At 34.6% G+C, this 20,943-nt stretch overlaps 1 protein-coding gene across 2 annotated transcripts; it reads left to right on the forward strand.

Moving 5' to 3' along the window:
* The first annotated feature begins 7 nt into the window (after window positions 1–7).
* Window positions 8–20,922, forward strand: LOC118276108 (organic cation transporter protein). 2 transcript variants are annotated; one of them, XM_035594274.2, is made up of 3 exons: window positions 8–252; window positions 10,756–10,867; window positions 18,838–20,922. In XM_035594274.2, the coding sequence occupies exons 1-3, from the start codon at window positions 210–212 to the stop codon at window positions 20,339–20,341; spliced, it is 1,659 nt and encodes a 552-aa protein (XP_035450167.1). In that variant the 5' UTR covers window positions 8–209; the 3' UTR covers window positions 20,342–20,922. The 2 variants fall into 2 exon arrangements, with proteins under 2 accessions (XP_035450167.1, XP_035450168.1); XM_035594275.2 differs by lacking the exon at window positions 18,838–20,922 and adding an exon at window positions 12,298–17,563 and having other exon boundaries at window positions 21–252.
* Window positions 20,923–20,943: the final 21 nt, after the last annotated feature.

The following is a 20,943-nucleotide window of genomic DNA, read 5'->3' on the forward strand; positions in this document are numbered from 1 at the left end:
CGCGATTGCGGTAACCGACCCGCGGTCGGCGCCACGACGCGACGATTGCCATCCATTCGCTCGTCCGCCGGCACGCACGCCTGGCGTTCGCCTGCACTGCTCACGCCGTCGCGCGTTTGACATAACTATACCATCAATGGTGTTTGTGAATATCATTACAGAACTTCGACAAAACAACTCCTGCGCCGGGAACCACCAACACCTTCACCATGGACAAGGATCACGCTTTAGAAGAAATGATGGGAAAGCTCGGTGAGTAGTAGTTTTGTAGCGAGTTAAAAACATATGGATACTTTGTAAATTACAACACTGAAGTTTGGAACCCTTTTACATTCAATACCGGTACATTCTTTTTTGCCGTTTCGTACAAGCAGTGCAAGTAACGCTTATTGGCCTCGTTTTCGTTGCAACTGGTCAATCTTGTCTGAGACTGACTGAGAAATGTGATCTGTGTTGTAAGCGTAAACCTTCATGTGACTGAGACATATAAGTTTAATGGTTGCCGCGCTTTCCTTTCTAATTGATCACATCCTCAATGTCAGCCTCATCGATGATATAAAATAGTACTTCATGCCTATGCCATCTAAGTATGAACTTGTTCGTATGCACGGCCTAAGGATGTAACATCGTACTAGCACTTGATTTTCTAGTTACATTAAAATACCGGATTTGATAGACAGTTTCTGTAAGCTCAACCAATGTCAGCTTTTATTACTAGTTACGAGTACTTATAAAATTCCGTGATAAACGTGGTGTTTGAATTTTGATAAAGTCTGTTACTTGGGTACACTGTTGTAATAATATTTTTTGTGAAAACTTTGGTTGCTTACCTAACAGATAGCCAGCAGTGGCTCTGTAAAATTGTTACAAATTGTTGATTACGTAATCTGCAGTGGGTAGGTAAATTGCCGACACCCTTTTTGGCACTAGTAAAGTACAATAAGCTTTTCCGTTATTGCAACAAAAATAACGCCACTTGGCAGCGCAAACGATATGCGCATGTAAAACAAGTAAGAACCGATACATGCCTACGCGCATTGGAAGTAAAACTTTTTGTAATGAATAAAATGACATTTCGTATGACGAAAGTACAAAGTACTCGCACTCGTACTTAGTTACGAGTAAATGTAAGCGATCTAACAATGCGTATAAAAAATAAAATTTAAATTAACGTACACTAGTCGAATATAAACACAATTCCGTTGTATTGTAACAGTGTGACTAATGTAAAGTGCGTAACGTAAACTTTTCAAATTGAACATTTTCTCGTGTCAACATGGAAAATTGAAGGATTTTTTTATGTCAATAATTTTCAACACTAGATTCGTTGTTCTCTATAATATATTTAGTATTTCTACTAAGTAAAATGAATTTAATACTGAGTTCTAATTGAAAATCGAGGACGTTTTAAATCATCATAGAATCCATAGTTTTGAACAATAGCTGCTATTACTAACACAGTCGGTATTCAAGTTAATTCTGACAAAACTCATAACATCGCGTGACATTGGTGACCCTGTATAATAGCGTACTGCAACACTGTTCTACTAAACTAATTTATTCTTAGATAACCTAAAAAACAATTGTTAATGCGATAAAAGAAATCCTTAATAGGTCTTATGCTGTTAAAATTATCTTTATTCGACTTGTCTACTGTGATTACATATTTATTTTCTGATACCTTGAATGATTTACTAGTAAAGTCAATTTGTTTTCCTTCATTATCTTAGTATTGTATTGTAATGTTGCTCACAATTTATTTATAACTTACAATTTATTACAATAAAGTGCTATTTAATTACCAATACAGTATAAACAGGTAATTATTAAGATCAACGATCTCTTGCAATTTATATTTCTACCACATATTGCGTTTTTATATCGGTTGGAATGTCACAAGTAGATAATACTATAATCTTAATGTGTATTGCATTTGTGTTTATGGATCCCTAAGGGCTTAGTGAAGGACACGATAAATATAAGTAATATATATTTTTATTATTTACGGAAATAATTTTAGATGAAGCTCTAACAAAATTAAATGTGTATCGTATTGAAAAGTTGTTGAAAAATAGTTTGATTAACTATTTATTAATTTTATTATAACTTTCGTGAGACATAATAAATTAATTATTATGTTATCGTCTTATTCACGTAACTGTTTGATGAGGAACTCGACTACTTTCAAGCCATGCTAGAGGCTTATATTCATGAGCAGCATTCCGCGACACACGACGCGCCGATTGTAACGCTGCTACTTATAAATATTGAAAAAAAAACAAATTTCACTAGATATTGAATAGTCTAAATAATATTGACTTGACATTGACATCCAATTTCACTAACAGGTAGGCTCCTAAACTCGTATTTACGACCATAATAAAACTAGCGAATTAGGTAAAGGCAATCCACTTGAATCTGTTTTAGTTCGCTACTACTTACCGGTTTGCAAAAGGTTAGTCATCCCTTTTGATTGAAGAAATTAATAATTATGACATTCTTGGCGGCAAACTGCACGTACTTTTCCTGTATAAGATATAAATAAATGTTAGTGTAGTCCTAAGTCTTGGAGTTTGCGCTATTATTAGAAACGACTAAGGAATATTTATATTATTTCAGTCCTAATCGGATGCGCATCCATTGCATACTTGCACTGGTCCGCACACCACGTGGTAGGTCCCCGTCGTGACTGTAGATTAATCGAACATCTAAAATCTCACATGTTACTGCGTAGTTTAGGTATGTAGAATCAACTTCTATTATCTCATACGAAACACGTTTTACCAGATTTTTTTCATATTTAATTTTGTACGTCATCGATGCGAATCGACCGTTTAGAATTTATATTTGAAGTAGGTAACTGGGTAGTGTGAGTGAAGTTAGCGTTTGATCATATTATCTCAACGACTCAATATGTTAGTTGGAAACATATGGATACTCGACGTGTTTTTTATCAAGGAAAACAATGTGGTGGGTGTGTCCTGACTGATCATTGTTAGGTAAACAGTAAACATAGAGTTCGTGTTACCGTTTGGATACCACCAGTGCAACTGTTACAGTCCGAATTTTACTCATTGAAATCTGTGGAAGACGTGAAATCACGATACAGGGGAATTACAGCTTAGATAAATAATTGAGTTCTAGTCTAAACTAAATATTTAATGCTTAAGAAATATGGAAGAGGTTTTTCTAACATCGAACTGATTTGATGAACATTTGGACGATTGTCTAAAGGTTTGTGTTTGATGTAGTCTGTTAGTTACCCTTGTTATAAATAATTTACTTGTTTAGCCTCTTACTTTATTAAATCGGAAGGCTCGCCGGATACGACATAGCAACATCACACTTCGATAATTACGTTTATACGTTTGTAATTAGTTCATAATTATGTTAGCAAATCACACCAATATATAGGCTTTAAAAGTACCGATCGGAAGTGCAATAAACGAAAAATATATTTGGTATTTTTCCACATAATACAGCCAAAATGTAGGCAAATAATTTTGTATGATTCAAAAACAATTTGTAACACAGTAGCAACCAATTTATCAACGACTTACATCATGTAACACGTTTATCTATGTAATTAGATAGCGAGAGCTCATTACGTAATTGGTCATTATCTAGTAATTCTACTTATATCTACCGCTTATAAAATCGTGATTTATTGAATTATTTATAACATTCATTTCTATAATGTTCTATTCCTCGTTTAAATAAAAATAAATAATGTGTTTTAACAATAATTCCTTATGTAGGGAAAGCACTGATCGCTACGAGCTTGCTTTTATTGATTTTTCTCGGAATTTCAAGGTGAAACGAGTATACTATTTGCTCTATGGACTCTTAAACAAACATAATTTAAGAATAAACGCGCCACAAAAGCTTGGTTGTGATCTTGAAATGTCAACAGTGACATTTTTTGAAGAATGGCGAGTGTTTTAAAATAAAATTAGCCGTCATGTGCACAGTCTCACGATAGTCAGCTGATGTAGTACGCCGACGCACTATTTATTACTATGTCGAACACATTTTGGAGGTGTGTCGGACTACGTAAACACTACTGAATCAAAATAATGGGCAAGTCCAATTTGCGGCACGTGTCGAATTAAAGACATTTGCTTTCTGTTGCATGAATATCCACGGGAATTTATTTTATGTAGATACTAAATTGCATTTGCTAAAAAATATTTAGCTTCTGTTAGTCATCTTATTATAATGTAAAACCTGTCAGACCATTGGTAGGTATATTGACTGACATAATATTACAATTTTATTACTTAATTTTTATACAACATTTCAAGAAATAATCACGTGAATAGCAATTTGAATAGGAATATTCCACATGACTAGTTCTTATTTTGAAACGAATATGACAATAGTTGTATAATATTCGTTATCTACGTTTTGTTTTACATAATTTTAATTTGTCGCTCGAGTTTTTCTTTGCTTGTGATTTCCATAGTTGCCTCTACCTACGTGTTAAAGGTAATTTCACGCAATTAGGCAAGAATGTTTCCTTATTAACGCGTTAAGTGAATTGTCTTCACTGGCAAACTACTAATGCTAATGAATGCATACCTTTGTAAAAGGTTCAAGTGTTGGTAACTTTGTTGCTAATTACGTACCGTTGCACGCTGTTTACAATCAATAGTTTAATTCTATTGCCTTGGCAACTTAACTGCACGACACTTGTTTTTCTAGGAAAGAATAGTTAGGGAGTTTATAGTGAATTTATTTATTGTGTTATTGGAATCAATATAATACCTATTTAATGTGACACACATATTGCCACACAAAATTCATAACTGGTATGAAATAAAGGAATCATTTGGGTCAATTTATTTATGTTTAAATTCGAATCTAAGAGATGATTGTTTAACTACCTTTATTCAGGATTTGTATGCAATTTTACGCATTTTTTGAGATTATTCTAGCTTAATAGAGTCATAATTATCAATGTAGAATGCTTTCACTATGCATAATGGACGTAATAAATAAACAAAATTACTCGTAACAAATTAATTGACATTATTCCACATGTAAATGGTTTTATTAACCAAATACCTAAATATAGGCTTGTAGGCATTGTTTAAATTATTACTTATGGATTAACTTGCTACAGGCTTACTCGCGTAACTGTTTGACGAGGAAATCGACTAATTAATTTAGTAATAATAATATTTACTTATATATATTACTTACTTATATCTTGATTTAGCTCATGAGGTTGTCGACATGTGGGATGTAGATTCAGAAATCATTATGCTGATAGTCGTATCCGCCAAAGGCCTCATAACCAAAAGCCTCGACCAACACCTGAGTAGTAGTAACGTTAGATGGTTGGATTAAGAGCATGATGCAGAAGGCAGTACTTCTGGACACGGCGCGTATTGTCCGGAAATTCCTCTCTCTTGAGCCCTGACCACCGGTAGCTTGGATTTATCCCGTTACTGGTGGGCTACTGCTTTTTATATTTTTAAATGTTTTATTAACCAAATACCTTTTTTAGGCATTTTTAATTTAATATTTAAAAATGTAACAAACAAGTATGAGAAATAAATGAATGATTAATATTTACTTTAGTATGTCTCACGAAAGTTATAATAAAATTATAATTTATGGATTTTGTATGAATACCGGATTTGGGATTTTCTTTCCACTTTCCTTTAAGATTGACTTTTTGCCCGATTTCCATTGTCAGAGCTGAGAGATGAGGCATCACGATCTGGCGTTTACTCTAGCCTATTGTTGTTGACACGGTCAAATATTTGTTTTCTATTGTCGTGATGTTGTTTTTGTATTCATTGGCATTTAGTCTAAGAGAGCATGATTTCAATGTGTTCCGATTTAACCGAGCGTTGTGCTGTGTGCCACTTTTTCTCTAGTGGACAGTTTCCATCGGTCTCGGTCTCACGTCCGCATTGACACCGATGATCTCTGAACGACATACACAAAAATAAATTATGTATTTACATCTATTTAGCGTCTTCATGATTTATTTAATGTTCGTCTTAACCATTGACGTCAGTTATTTATAGATTAGGAAACGATTTTCGTAAACAATTTAAGATTTTGTTAGTTCTAAGCAATGTGATTATTTACTTTAGGTTAGGTATTAGTAAACAAAAATTTCTGTTTAATTTATGTAGGTTTAGCTAAATTTTAAAGTTATCGGATGAACAAATCCTTTGTATGATGTATAAAATGTGAAGTTTATATTGCTCTCGATAGCCAAATGTTTCCAATTCAATTTTGAGAGTTTGTTTTTTACAAATAGACTTTCATAATTACAAGTGTAACAATCGAGGGCGGTTTTCTGGGTCACTGACCTGTAAACTCTACAGAGGTACCTAAATCAGTATGTTGGACTATAATACAGCTGATACGCAGTTTATTAATATGTATATGACGATAATAGACCAACATGTGTGTCAGATTATTTGGACCACATATAATTATACACACTATTCTCTACAGTCCACACAAATTTTCTCAATAACATATTTTCGTCGTTCTATTTTAATACAAACAAAACAATGTCAAAAACATATGAATGATCTTGTTTTTGTATGAACCAAGGAATGATACATTTAATATTTTACTGCGGATTTAGTAAAACAACAAAATTCTGGAGTAAATAACCTTTAGTGATTCCTTTATGTAGTAAGTACATGTCGTTTATTCTGGTCTTGTGTTGAAATAACACAATAACTCTTTGCTCGGAGTTCAATGAAATGTCATATTGAACGAAACCAAAACAAATTTCTCATAACATCGTAAATAATGTACTGAAACGTTTTGTTGTTAATCTTATAACCTAGTTATGTACGGGCACAAATCCAAAAACCATGACACGTAGAACTATTTAACTCAAGAATATGTTTATTTGGAATCAAACGGAAAACCTTGGGTATTTAGTGCAAGTGCAACGTAGAGAAGTGTAGAAGTCCTTTGCATGGATTGTAAAATCCATTGTAGTTGTAGGTACATACGTAATGCATTCCAGCTGTGTGAGTACATTGACTGCAACAGTTAAATACTCCATAAGTACAGTTTACCGGTGACCTCCAATTCGCAATTAATTGTCTGCTTGTGGCCCCGGGTAAGCTTCGGTATGATAATTACACCAATTCCAAGAATGTTGCTCAGATGACATGTGGGAGTTTTTTCGCTCGCTCCCAAGACCATTGGAACACGACTTTCACAAAATCTATTTTTGACAAATGTAAGTCAAGTACAGCTGAATAATAAATTAATACTCGTAACTATGCTCCTTACCTACAGGTAATATGTATACATATTTTATTTAATTAATATACAATTATACAACACTGAAACATATACATACATACCGTATAAGCAGCGACAACCTTCGTGAAATAAAAATTAAAAAGAAATAATTATAATTATTGGCAGCACAAAGTAATTTTTTTTTTACTCCGCATAAAGTTACATGAACGGAAATGTTTTATATTAAAATCATCGTAAAACCTTTAATGAGGTTTATGTTATCGGTCGCGGTAGTGTTATCGGGCTCTGCATCTGTGTCAATAGTCAATACGTGTTGCGTGACGTTCCGATCTTACACTTGTTGACGGTCTAGGAAACCTAAGTACTGTAGGTACTGTAAGTACTGACTGACTTATAACGAGCACGTTATTGTTTTTAGTTATATTTGCTATCGGCCAAGTCGTGACAAGAAATTTTCCACACAGTCCATACATAATGAAGAGCTATTGTCTTAATTCTCGTCATACAATCGTAAAGTTACATAAAAGGTTTGAATATTTAGATCGGCTATCTAACTTTATGGCACCGAATCACTAGAGTATTGGCCTTTGAGTGACCATGTGCTTCCTAACCTTGAGTACCCACGTAAGTGCTACTGTTGATTTTAACTTACATTACAATTCGTTTACGAAATTACTTTAACGATTCTTCCGTAGTTTGAAACGTTCAAACGCCCAATTTGTAAGAACTATTACTTTAATGTCTATCAATTCATTATTCGATAGGTATATGGAATTAGTAATTGACTTAATTTGGTACATACTCCTATTTTATTAAATTAAAAATTATTACCAGTTTTAGATAGATTTCTGGCCTTGCTCTTAAATCGGTAATACTTTATATCAAGGTACTTAGTTAACATAAAACTCACTCATAATGTGTAGGCAGTAAGAAAAAGCATTTACGAGTGCAATAGGGTGCTATTACTATTACTACTACTATTATGGTGATAAAGCGATATTTTATCGTAGCGCTGAAAACTTAATATAATGGAAGTGCCATTAAAATCCGACATGAATTTTCAAACATCTCAAATAAATTAGAGTATGTTGTAACTTGTATAACACCGCTTATCATGCAAGATAGTATTATCTTAATTTCTACAATTATACTATATCTTTAAAAATATTGGCTAATGTACGTTTTGTACAAATATTAGACATGTCGCTGATGAATGATGGGTTCGGAAGTGTTGTATCTAGTGCGACATAAATATGAATAAAACGTTATCCAAAATTGCCTTGACAGTAAACTCGAATGCCATGGCGAAGATTGATGGCCGAGTCACTTCACTGGTTATGTTGTGTGAATAATTATAAACCGAAGCACGTGATAAGATGCGAGGGGCGTGAGCGCACAGATCGAGTACAGTGCGGTGGGGTTATGGGTTATCGGTCCCGACGCCCGCGCCGATACCACGCCACAGACCATTGTATACAACGACCCTTGTAATGATCGCATTATTCAAAAATGTTACATGTACTATTTTACTCGGCATTTTCCGAACACTAGTTGGACGTCACGTCATATTCATACCGTAACATCTTTTAGCGTTTCTAGTTTCTACTCGCGTGTTAAATTACGCAACTCTTTTGTCTCGACTCTACCGTCATTTAATTCTGTCTCTAAGATTATGAAACGTTAAGATGAGACTACATTGTATTATTCGTCCTCTTTAGTGGCTAATTTCTATTTCCAGTTTATGCGAGGCAAAAGTTGTAATTTAGACGGTTATAGCCATGTCACATATTTTAAGCTGGGTACATAGTAACGTACTGTTTCGCCACGTGTATTCGACATGGTCACTGGTGTGCTGAAGTTTTAATATCTCAAGTATGTATCTAGCTTTACGTGCATAGTGCACACGTAGCCGTGGTTGTAAATTTTTATTTTAGTTTAATGAGATTATGAGTGTTTACTAACGTTTTGTTGTACTGTCAACAAACAAGCCCTCTTAATTGTTATATTATATACTTAGTAGATAAATATAAGATGATATCTTACAAAGAAACAAAGAAGGCTTAAATTAAAACGAACGTAAATTGAAGTGAGATAACAACGTGTTACCGCAATTATCGCTCTGCGGTAATAAATGCATGTTTTTATCAGAAAATCAATGATTCGGACTACCGCGGTAACAGGGTGATTATAGTTCTTTTTGAAAATTCCATTGCCGATGACAGGTGTGACTGTAAGCGCCGACATATTTCTGGTTGTCGGCAGAAACCGGTACTGCAGTCGATATTAATTGCGTTACTTATATCCTTCCATAATAGTAGGTACCGTGCGGGGCTATATTTAGTCCTCGGCTCGGTATGGTCACTGCAATTCACAGTTTGCTGTACAAATCTTGTACAAGATTTTTATGGCAAGTTATTCAACACGGAAAAAATAATGCGGCTCGATTCAATGTCTATTACCTAACCATATTTACATAAACACAATATGTAAAATAATATGACCTCTAAGTAAAATATTGTCTTCTACAGTTGAAATAAGTTCAAGGTGATATAGTTATTTTTATTAAAATACTTCGTTACCACAACCATGTAACACAATACCTATCGTAATATAATGTTGATAATTATAAACTTTTATGTGGTTTAATTAATGTGACGTTATCCGTTACAGATAATATAAAAAAAACTCAAAATATAGCCTAATACATGTGATCGGTTCTTCTCGATTTAAATATAGTCCTTAATATATTAATATTTGGTAAAATCGAGCATTGAACCGTGGACCGCGTGTTTAGCATTCATATTCGTGCATAACCGACAAGGATGTCATTACTGTCTATGATGTAACTATTCATTCATATTAAAATATATTCGTCCTTGCAGTGGGTATAGAAGTTAAAATGATCGTAAATAACTTAGCTATAAGTAGACATTTAATTACGCCAAACAATTTAGTTTGAAATAACTGCACATTGTTTTATGACTAGGTATTTATGTTCTTTAGTAATGAACAGTTCATGTCGTATGGGCCAATGAGTTCAGCTAGAACACAGTTGTATGAATATTTCTTCATTTAATTTTGATTTTAATTGTAATTTTCGTAAAACATTTCAATGTTTATACTTTACTAATTAAGTACCCAGAATGTTTTGTATTTTAACGACATCTTTAGATAATGCTATAATGTATTATGTAAACTTATGAAATATTTATTTTTAAAACGGTAATGAAACTTTCCGATATGTTTAAGATGGTAGATAATAAAAATTGAATTTCTTGATATTGATGTTATAATTCCGGGTGTCGTTGAACATTATAAATTCCGTGGTTGTGTCGCCAGCCTATCTTATCTACTAAGAAAAATATTGTCGTAACCTAAATAACATACCAACCATAAGACAGGGTCACCTTCGCAATAGTTTATTTATAGCAACCGAAAACTTAGCTGAAAATCAATACATACTTACATCTTTGTTTGATCTATAAATTTTGGTGTTTCCAGGTGACTTCGGGCGGTACCAATGTTTCCAGTTCATACTCCACATCTTGGCGGCCATGACGGCTGGCATGCACATGCTGTCCCTAGTCACAGTGGCTGCGGTACCGGAACATAGGTCAGTTTGCATCATCATTCACAAACCAACCGCTCAAGATCGCATCAATGACGTAAAGACAGATATTTGATGATCATTCATCACATATTTGTGATAAAATCTACTGTTGACTTTTGCATGACACTGGACAAAACAAATTGTTACGTTATGCACAAGTCAACACGATCATTGTAAGAGAATTAGCCATGTCCTGTCATTTTTAAAATTACATTAATTCATTCAGTTTGTACTTAGTCAAATATCTATCGAAGGTTAGGTAGCTACGGTGAAACAGGAACACGCAGGTATTATGCATGTGCATGTAAGGATAGGAGAGTTCATATGATCTACATACTTTTGGGTATCTACATATAACGTATATCTATGATATTTTGTATTCCGATGCCTCCGGGAATATGGTTCTGTATAATTGTGTATAGTCCAGCTATCTAGTCTACATTTCCTTTTATATAGATCTTCCTACAATGATATGGTATGGGTCTTATAACATTATATGCTTCTGGTTACACAGCGTGTAAAGTTTTGCTTGATCTGAAGGATGGTGGGCAGTTGGGATCGGCTTTGGTGTTCGTTATTATATCTCCACAAGAAATATAAAGTGATTATTATTATTATTGGTGACGTTTATATGTTGCTATATTCAACGTAAGTATATACTTTTGTAACGTACTATTGTCTGTGTTCCGGGCTATGGTTTGCTACATGTGTCGCTTTATTAACATTTTAATTCTGTATTTCAACCATTTGTTTATCATCATTAACAATGTTATGGTTCTGGTTACAAGTAAACTCATTATTTCGTTTGTTATGTACAGCAGTATGGATTACTGTTTACCTGAAATATACAACAATAAATTGATATTGTAACATAATTATACATAGAGTCTTTCTAATCTTTTTTCAATATGTATACAATGTCAATTCATTTCACATTTCAATGTGAACACACACACTACGACTAAGCACCAAATTACACGTTTCCGTGTAGCACGAAAGAAAAAGCACATGAATTAAATGAATATTCATAACCAACATGTTTTGCCATTGTAGATTAAAACTTTTTCAAAGTGCACATGCACTGGCGAGAGTTATGCCGTGAAACCATGGTACTTATTGTTTTCTACTATCTTACTATTATTTAACGCTAAGTAAAGAGTGTAATTACAACAATCTTCCACAAATTAATGTCAAATAAAATTAAATTAAAGTAGATATTGTGCTTTATTGCTATTCTTAGTTGTAACACACGGCTTTTATTAGTGTAGATATAAAAAGTGCACCCTTATGTCCGTAAACAGGTCTAACCACATTTGTAAGAATGGCGTGAAGTAATAAAACTGCAACTAACCTAATGCACCGCACGCTCGGCCTCAGCACGAAATTAACAAAAATAATGTAAGAACAATAAAAGTTCGTTTTTCGAATTTCAGATGTTACCTGCAAGGGATTGACAGTGCAAACTATACGGAGCCGTTTAATTCGTCTCTGGTTCAGGCCGCCATTCCACTCAACGAACATGGGAAACTCGAATCCTGTCTGATGTATGGAGACAATAAGACTGTCGTAGAATGTGATTCTTGGGTCTACGATACCCAGTATTACTCGTCGTCTCGGGGCATCGAGTGGGACTTCGTGTGCAGCCGTCGGTGGATGGGAGCCTCAGCACAGACTGCCTACATGTTCGGCGTGGTAGCTGGTTCACTCATATTTGGCCGCCTTTCTGACAAATTCGGAAGAAAAAAAGCATTCCTCTGGTCTGGAATCCTTCAGCTTCTTCTAGGAACATCTGTTGCTTTCGCCTCAGATTATTATACTTTCGTAATCATTCGATTCCTTTACGGTATCTTCGGATCAGGTTCATACATCGCTGGGTTTGTTTTGACGATGGAAATAGTCGGCCCAAGTAAGCGTACCATATGTGGTGTCACGTTTCAAATCATGTTCGCCGTCGGAATAATGCTTTTAGCCGCTTGGGGATACTTATTAGATAACCGATTCTATTTGCAAATAGTGTATGCGTTACACGCAGCGGTATTACTTCCTCACTGGCTAATTATGGATGAATCCCCAAGGTGGCTCTGGGCTCAGGGGCGTGCTCGTGAATCTGTTGCTATTATAGAGAAGGCTCTGAAATTCAATGGAGTTACTGACCCTGTTGATACTCCAGCCCTAGTATCCCACTGTAAGGCAACATGTGCCAAATACACTGATGAACATTCTGCTGGAACTACTGACTTGTTTAAAACACCGAGAATGATGAAGAAGACTCTTATCATTTGCGGTTGTTGGTTCGTCAATTCTGTAGTGTACTACGGCCTCTCTCTAAATACTGGCAAGTTGAGCGGAAACCCTTATTTCCTCATGTTCTTAATGGGAGTGGTAGAATTACCCAGTTATATTCTTATTGTATACTTTTTGGACCGCGTTGGACACAGGGCTCTTATCAGTACTATGATGTTGTTAGGAGGAATCGCTTGTCTAGTCATTGTTGCTTTACCCCATGGTTCGACTGCAACAACAGGCATCGTAATGGTAGGTAAATTATTTATATCTGGCTCCTACTCAATCATATACAAGTACTCTGCAGAACTTTTCCCGACAGTTGTGCGCAGCTCAGGAGTAGGGCTGGGCAGTATGTGTGCAAGTGTATCTGGTGCTCTAACGCCACTCATTAACTTGCTGGACACCCTCAACCCTAAAATACCTACCATATTATTTGGATTTCTGGCTTTGCTATCTGGATTTTCAACATACTTCCTACCTGAAACTATTGGTAGGAACTTGCCACAATCATTAGAAGATGGAGAGAAATTCGGTGTTGGTGACACCTGCTTCACAAACTGCAGTGGGCGACGAATGAGCACTGACACTGTGGACTTGCCAGAGACAATGGTACCGTTGGAAGTTATGGAGAAGAAACCGTAAAGACTGTACTGTATTGTGAGGTCTATATGTAAAGCTATTGTATAGCTATAGTCTAGAACTGCGTCTTAAGAATAAGCAATACAGGTAATACGGCCATTGTAATAACTTAAGACTATGTCTCATTTTAATGAACACCATACGTAAAGCTTGCATTTTATGAATTTTGCTCAATATTTTAACTTTATCTGGTATTTGTACACGACTCAACAATGTTTTATACTGTGAAGTTCCCTTTTGTTATGTAACTGTTACTGTTTTGCGAAGAAATTAGTAATTAAGTGGTTATGTACGTAAATAGATGTCGGTAGGATTACTGTTATGTTTAAATTGTCTAGTCAAGAGTTGATATCAGGCAAGTCGCGTTCCTGTGGACGGTATTGCTGAAGACTGGATGATTATCCTAAAAACAAATAGGAATAATAATAATGTGGACTTATATAACAAGTAAATAGTATATTTTTCGAATAAGTAAGCAATGAAAAGTACAATTGAATGTACACATGTAGAAATTAAGTACAATACTGCAAATACAACACAACTCATAGTATTGAACGAAAAATGAAATGTTTAAATATCACTTACATTGCATCTTTTATAAGCTATAGATTATTTGAATTAAATTAATATTTATATTAATTACATGATCAAATAGCTATGAATATAGCGTATATAGTATTGTACTTAAATTTTTTAGTTAGTGATCATACGAAATAACAAAGAATTCATACCTGGCAGTAAATTAACAAGTAGAACGTAAGGTATTTTTAGTAATAAATCGGTAGTTAATATTAAGATTCTCCTTGAAAATGAGGTTTCTAATAACTGATAGTGTCTTAGAAAATACTTGTTGAACAATACGCACAAGCTATTTGTATCCATACAAACATTTAAGTAAGTAAGGAGATCAAAATGCCTTTGTTTATAGCCTTCGATTTATGGAAAATTAATAAGAAATAACGCTATTATCACACTAACATTATAAATGTGAAAGTTGGTTTGTTTGGATATTTGTCCGTCGATCACGTTGACACTACTGAACAGAGTCTATTGAAATTTGGCGTACAGACAGAATATGAGCTGACTTAGGTTAAGCCCATGGGAACGCAGGCGAAACCGCTGGCAGAAGCTAGTATTTTATTAAATCGACGGCTACAAACAAACGCAAGTCGTAGAATATGTATTTATCTATTTTTTACTAATTCTGGTCTTTTACACCAGTCTCTTACTTACCTTTTCACCTAGTCGTTTTGGCTAATCTACTTTTGAATTATTTTTTACTTAGCATTTGACTAGTGATTTAGCTCTGACGTAGGCAAGGCGAAGAAACCGTGTAGCAATGCGTAGTGACTACGTGGAGTGTAGCAATTCACGGCGTAGTCGCTACGTTAAATGTGACGTAGTCGCTGGGCTACACGTCGCGTAGTCGTTGTGCTACACGTTACGTAGTCGTAGTGCTACACGCTACGTAGTCGCTATGCTACACGCCGCGTAGTCTCTACGCGACGTAGGCGTTTCTACGCTTTGCGTAGTCTCTACGATAAATGTGGCGCAACCACTTTGTAACCTTATACATGTCATTTATTACATGTTAATCTATTACGACTTGATTGAACTTTGATATTATTAGAGCTGATTAGCCTTTTGAACACTACAAACGCGGATAAGTACACAGGAAAAAGTATAAAAATACTATAAATAGAAATCGTTAACAATCAAATATATATTGTTCCTAATTTCCCAAAGCGCTGCGCCAAGCTACGCCTACGTCGACTAACGCCTACGCTCGCTGGAACAATGCCACACTTAGAGGCGCCCCTATGTCGCAGGGTAGTAATGAATAAACGAACTAGCGAGCCTATTACAACTGACTGATATGAACATTGATTCTCTTCCTACAATTTTATATTGCAAAAGAGTTTATTCGAAAAACGACTCAATAATATAATATAGGCACCAAATCAGGCAGCCAGACGCTATTTAGAGTAAAGGATTTATTTCCTATGCATTAAATATTGAACTGTCTTTATTTACTACCCTGCTACATAGCCAACAAAGGTCATACATACATACTCATAACAGCACTGCCAGTTTGTGCTCGAAACATTACACTAAAAACTTAGTAAATAAGTACCTAAAGCTTCAAGCATCAGTGTAATTAATTTATTTAGAAAGCAATTTAAGGGTATTTTGTAGCATTTAGATGTTAATGAGCAAGTCATTTATTTGTATGGTTAAGTCTAGAAGTGGAGTAGAAATAAATTGTTCCCAGTGCTTATCACATATCACATTTTTATCAATTTATTAAAGGTTTAGAAATTATATTACTTACCTAACTATTACAAAAAACTTTAGGTATATGTATGAATTATTACTTGGTTCTAAAGTTATGCGTTTTACGCCTTATTCAAATTAAAAACATTAGCCACATCGGCAACACAGGCAGCATATCCATTACGAGGTTTACTATAAATAGCTGGATTCTAAGTACTAGGTAGCTTTAATCAATTTCCATTTTACATTTTATTACTTGCTAACAGAATATACGTACGTGAATAGAATATTCAAGTGTTCATTACTGTCAGAATATTTATTATTATATCTGTGTTATTTTATATCAAGAAACTTCATAGATTGATAAAATAGGTAGCTCTATAAAGAATCACCAGTTTTATTCATATTTATGTAATTATAACCCATTGTGTTTGTTATATATTTTTAATTATATAGGTACCTATTTATGATCAAGTGCTTCCATCAAGACTGAAAAGAGCAATAGCCGGTATTTATTTAATGAAAAAACTATGTATAAAGCTATATCTATTTTATACCTTTTGTAATTAAATAACTGAATGACAAAGTTATAAAGAAAAGAAAACAAGGTATGAAGAAAACAGGGAAATGTTAGGAATTAAATTATATTACAGGAAGAAATATTATTTGTTAAGAGCAACAAAAGATTTTAATTGGGAAAATGCTATATATTTTATGGATTGATTAGAATAGGTGACCAAAGAAGGAGTGGATAGGAGTAGAATATGAGAATTTCTTAATTGAAATATACGGTTTATACACATAACTCTATCAGTTTCAAGTGAAACCGGGACTCATATCCATGAGCAGTATAATGTAAACTGTATATTTCAATTAATTCAGAATGCAAACTGTTTGCTTCAGTATAAATGGAAGGGAGGATTGAAATTGAAAATTACGGTCAGCTAAGTCATTTGGTATGAAGAGATATTAACTATTGTTAAAGAAATTGTATGGTCGTATCAAAACCATAACTTTTGAAAGGTCGTCGGCTCAGTAGTTTTGTACTAAATCAATCTTTATTTTCTTACTTAATATCAAATAGCTTGGCTGACTATAAATGGTTGTAAAGGATCAATGAAAAGTGACATAAGGTAGGTATTATATTCTAAATTGCATAATATCACGTAGAATAGTACTTAGAAGAAACGATACTTGTCATGTAATTGAGTTGTATAGCCAAGTAAGTAATTTGAGAGTACTTACCTTTTTTGTATACTGTGCATTGTATTCAATGAAGTAAGACAGGTAGGTAATTGCTTCTATCTTTGTGTTAAACAGTCTTGTCCATAAGTAAGCGTTTAATAAAAGGTTTTAAGAAATGCATTAAACAAGCTGTTTGTTTCGTTTTCTATTATTTTATGTAAGTATCATGTATCTACTAATGAACTGTAAAGACTATGTCAATATAGGATAAGCATGAAAAACACGGTGTACACGAATTTAATAAAGATTTTTTTTTACAAGTGTCGTGTTTTTATTTTGTGTTAATTCTAAAGATCTCTCTCTCTCTCTCTCTCTCTCTCTCTCTCTTCACTCTCTCTTGTTTGACGTGTCTTCCATATTAAATTTATATCAAATATGGTATCAGTTAAGCTAACAGAAAGACGCCTCATTAAGTAAAATGCTAAAGCAATTAGAAAACTCAGTATGGCATTGCTACATATGAGTAGAAAGGAGCAAATGGCGACCGTCTATGTTTTTATTAAATCTGTTCTTAGTAGCTGTGATTCGTTAATGGGTTGGTGTGTATTCTATATAAATAGATAAGATCAAAAAATTGTGTTAAGTGTAAATCACTAATTAACAAATGAAAGAAATGGCTATTGGAATATATATTATTAACAACTAATATCCATTAACAATTTGGAGAAAAGGACCTAGGTGTTGTAAAAAATATTGATGTCATAGAAACATCTAGGTTACCTAATTTTCAAGTTACCTAGTTTATTTATAATTTAATAGATAATATTTCAAACACTAAATTAGTTTTTGCTATCAAATAAGAACTAGGCGCTCATTCATTGCAAAGCGGCCAAGGCGAGTTGTAGTAATTAAATACGAAGTAAGTTAATTGCAAGTTTAGAAAAAACGCCGATTCATAACGATTTACTCTAACTTAATCAGAAAATTAACAAGTAATATTAGATTTTTTAATGGGCACGTGTAGCTTCTTTGTGACACTTCGGTCGTTAAACGTAGGTAGGTATCTAATCATTAAGTTGGGTAAGTACCTAACATAATTACTGAGAATCGGAACATTGCTATAAAAAGAGAGTAGGCGCCGCATGTGGTAGGGAATAATTGATTGATATAATGACCAGTAGGTACTTTAACGATAGACATTTTTCTGTTTTAGAAAACTTTTTGTTAGGGACATTTACTAAAAGGTAGTAGTAGTAGGTAGCTTGATAGTTCCGACATTCTCATACGATAAAGGGTCAATTTCATATACCTACATACCTCCCTATGTATGCATATAGTTTCTAAACAATTGATAATCACTTATAGTGCCTAGTATATTTATTCTTCCGAAAAACGCACAATAGTTACAATAAATGAATGAAAGTACCACTGGACTAGGAACTGGTAGATTGGTATAAAAAAGGCTACAAAAACCTATAATTTCATACTTATTAAAGAAATATGGATGACACGGCAAACTGATTGATTGACACGTATTGATTTTTCGGTGGGTATTGGGAATTAAACCTAACTTAATTTTTCATTTGCAGGTGCTGGGTCGACGGCGTGGATACAAATGTGTCCGTAGCGGCATGGAACTCTTCTGAAATATTAGCTGCTATACCTAGGACCGTATCTGGAGGTCTATCTAACTGCCTTATTTATGAAAATAACGAAACTACAACATGCTCCAAATTCGTATTCGATACTAAGTATAGAGCGTCTTCGCGTTCCATGGAATGGGATCTCGTATGTGATAGAAGATGGATGGGAGCACTAGCTCAATCTATTTATATGTTAGGAGTTTTTACTGGTGCTGTTGTCTTAGGAGGAATGGCTGACAAATATGGCAGAAAAACCATATTTTGTTGGTCTGGAGTACTACAGTTAGTATTCGGTGTGATGGTTGCTTTTATACCTGAATACTGGTCCTTCTTGGCAGTTCGCTTTGTTTACGGAATCTTCGGATCTGCAGGGTCGTACATTACCGGATTCGTCCTAACTATGGAATTAGTAGGAGCCAGCAAGCGAACTGCATGTGGTGTCGCGTTTCAAGCGGCCTTCGCAGGTGGTATTATGTTAGTCGCAGGGTGGGGCGCCCTTGTTGACGATAGACAAATTCTTCAAGTGATATATGGACTTCATAGTCTCCTTCTTATCCCACACATCTGGATAATGGATGAGTCTCCTCGTTGGTTGTGGGCTCAAGGCCGATCAAAAGAATCAGTAGACATTGTTGAAAAAGCTTTGAAATGCAACAAATCTGAATTTACATTGGACAGAGCCGAATTGGTTTCTAAAGGCCGAGCTGAAGCATCGAAAGGAACGGATGCTCCTTCCGCTAGTACGGGAGATCTGTTTAGAACGCCTAATCTTAGAAATAAAACCTTGAACGTCTGTTTCTGTTGGTTCGCAAACTCGATTGCTTACTATGGCCTTACTTTAAGCACAGGTAAACTTGAGGGCAATCCGTATTTGATTACGGCTATCTTAGGTTTTGTGGAACTACCAAGTTATGCCGCTGTCATTTATTTCCTTGATATTTGGGGCAGAAGGCCACTGATTAGTTCCATGATGCTGGTGGGTGGTGCAGCATGCGTGATTGCTACATTCTTACCCACTGGAAGTACAATATCTACTGGGATTGTCATTGCGGGTAAATTGTTCATTGCAGGTTCTTTCGCTATTATTTACAACTATTCTGCTGAATTGTTCCCCACAGTGGTCCGTAACTCAGCAATGGGTCTAGGTTCTATGTGCGCTAGGCTTTCTGGTGCTTTAACACCACTTATAACGTTGTTGGATTCTTTCAATCCCAAAATTCCGGCTATAACTTTTGGTGCAGTAGCCGTATTATCAGGATTCCTATGTATGTTCTTACCGGAGACTATGGACCAACCAATGCCTCAGTCTCTGGCTGATGGTGAACAGTTTGGCAAAGGCGACACATGTTTTGCGAGTTGCCTAGGAAATAAAAGACAAAGAACATACTCTGAAGACAATAAAGTAGCTGAATCAATGGTGCCTTTAGAGGACGGGAGCAAGAAAGTGTGATGATTTCTCGATTCCTATTGGTTGAATAAAAATTAATATATTTTTTAAAATTAGATTTATAAATAAGTGTACACAGGAGCTTAAATTTTATGTAAGCGAATACAATTATAGGATTGAACAAAGTTGCTACCTAGTACCTATCCTACTTATGCGAGGACTAAGTACTATTATCTTACATTGCACTAGCAAGAAGTTTTGTTAGTTTGAGTGTTCAATTAGTTTTAGGCAACATTTTTTTGTGAATTTTGGAACAAATTAGGTGGAACTATTTCGTGACAAGATTCACATATTTAATTTACCTATATCCTGGCAGTATTGCATCACCAAAACAATTGTCTACCTACACTTATGAATAAGGTGTTACGATTATTTTTACAAAGTTGTAAACTATTTTGTTATTTGTGTTTATATTGTTTATCTTATGTGTTGATATTAAACTTAGATTGGTAGCATACTGGTGCTCGTGAATCTCGTGATCTGGTGTGATATTAATATTGTAGTTACCTACAAGAAATTCGTTGTATTACTTATTTTGTAAAGAAATGTACATAAAATAAATTATAGATATATGATCTACACGAGTTGTTGGTTTTATTTAATAA

This window comes from Spodoptera frugiperda, chromosome 31 (genome assembly GCF_023101765.2).
Source record: "Spodoptera frugiperda isolate SF20-4 chromosome 31, AGI-APGP_CSIRO_Sfru_2.0, whole genome shotgun sequence".
Taxonomy (NCBI): Eukaryota; Metazoa; Arthropoda; class Insecta; order Lepidoptera; family Noctuidae; genus Spodoptera; species Spodoptera frugiperda.

Coding starts and splice junctions, on each gene's coding strand:
- LOC118276108 (XM_035594274.2), top strand. CDS start 210: ATGGACAAGGATCACGCTTTAGAAGAAATGATGGGAAAGCTCG. Junction 253..10,755: donor AGAAATGATGGGAAAGCTCG/GTGAGTAGTAGT, acceptor TGGTGTTTCCAG/GTGACTTCGGGCGGTACCAA. Junction 10,868..18,837: donor GCTGCGGTACCGGAACATAG/GTCAGTTTGCAT, acceptor TTTCATTTGCAG/GTGCTGGGTCGACGGCGTGG.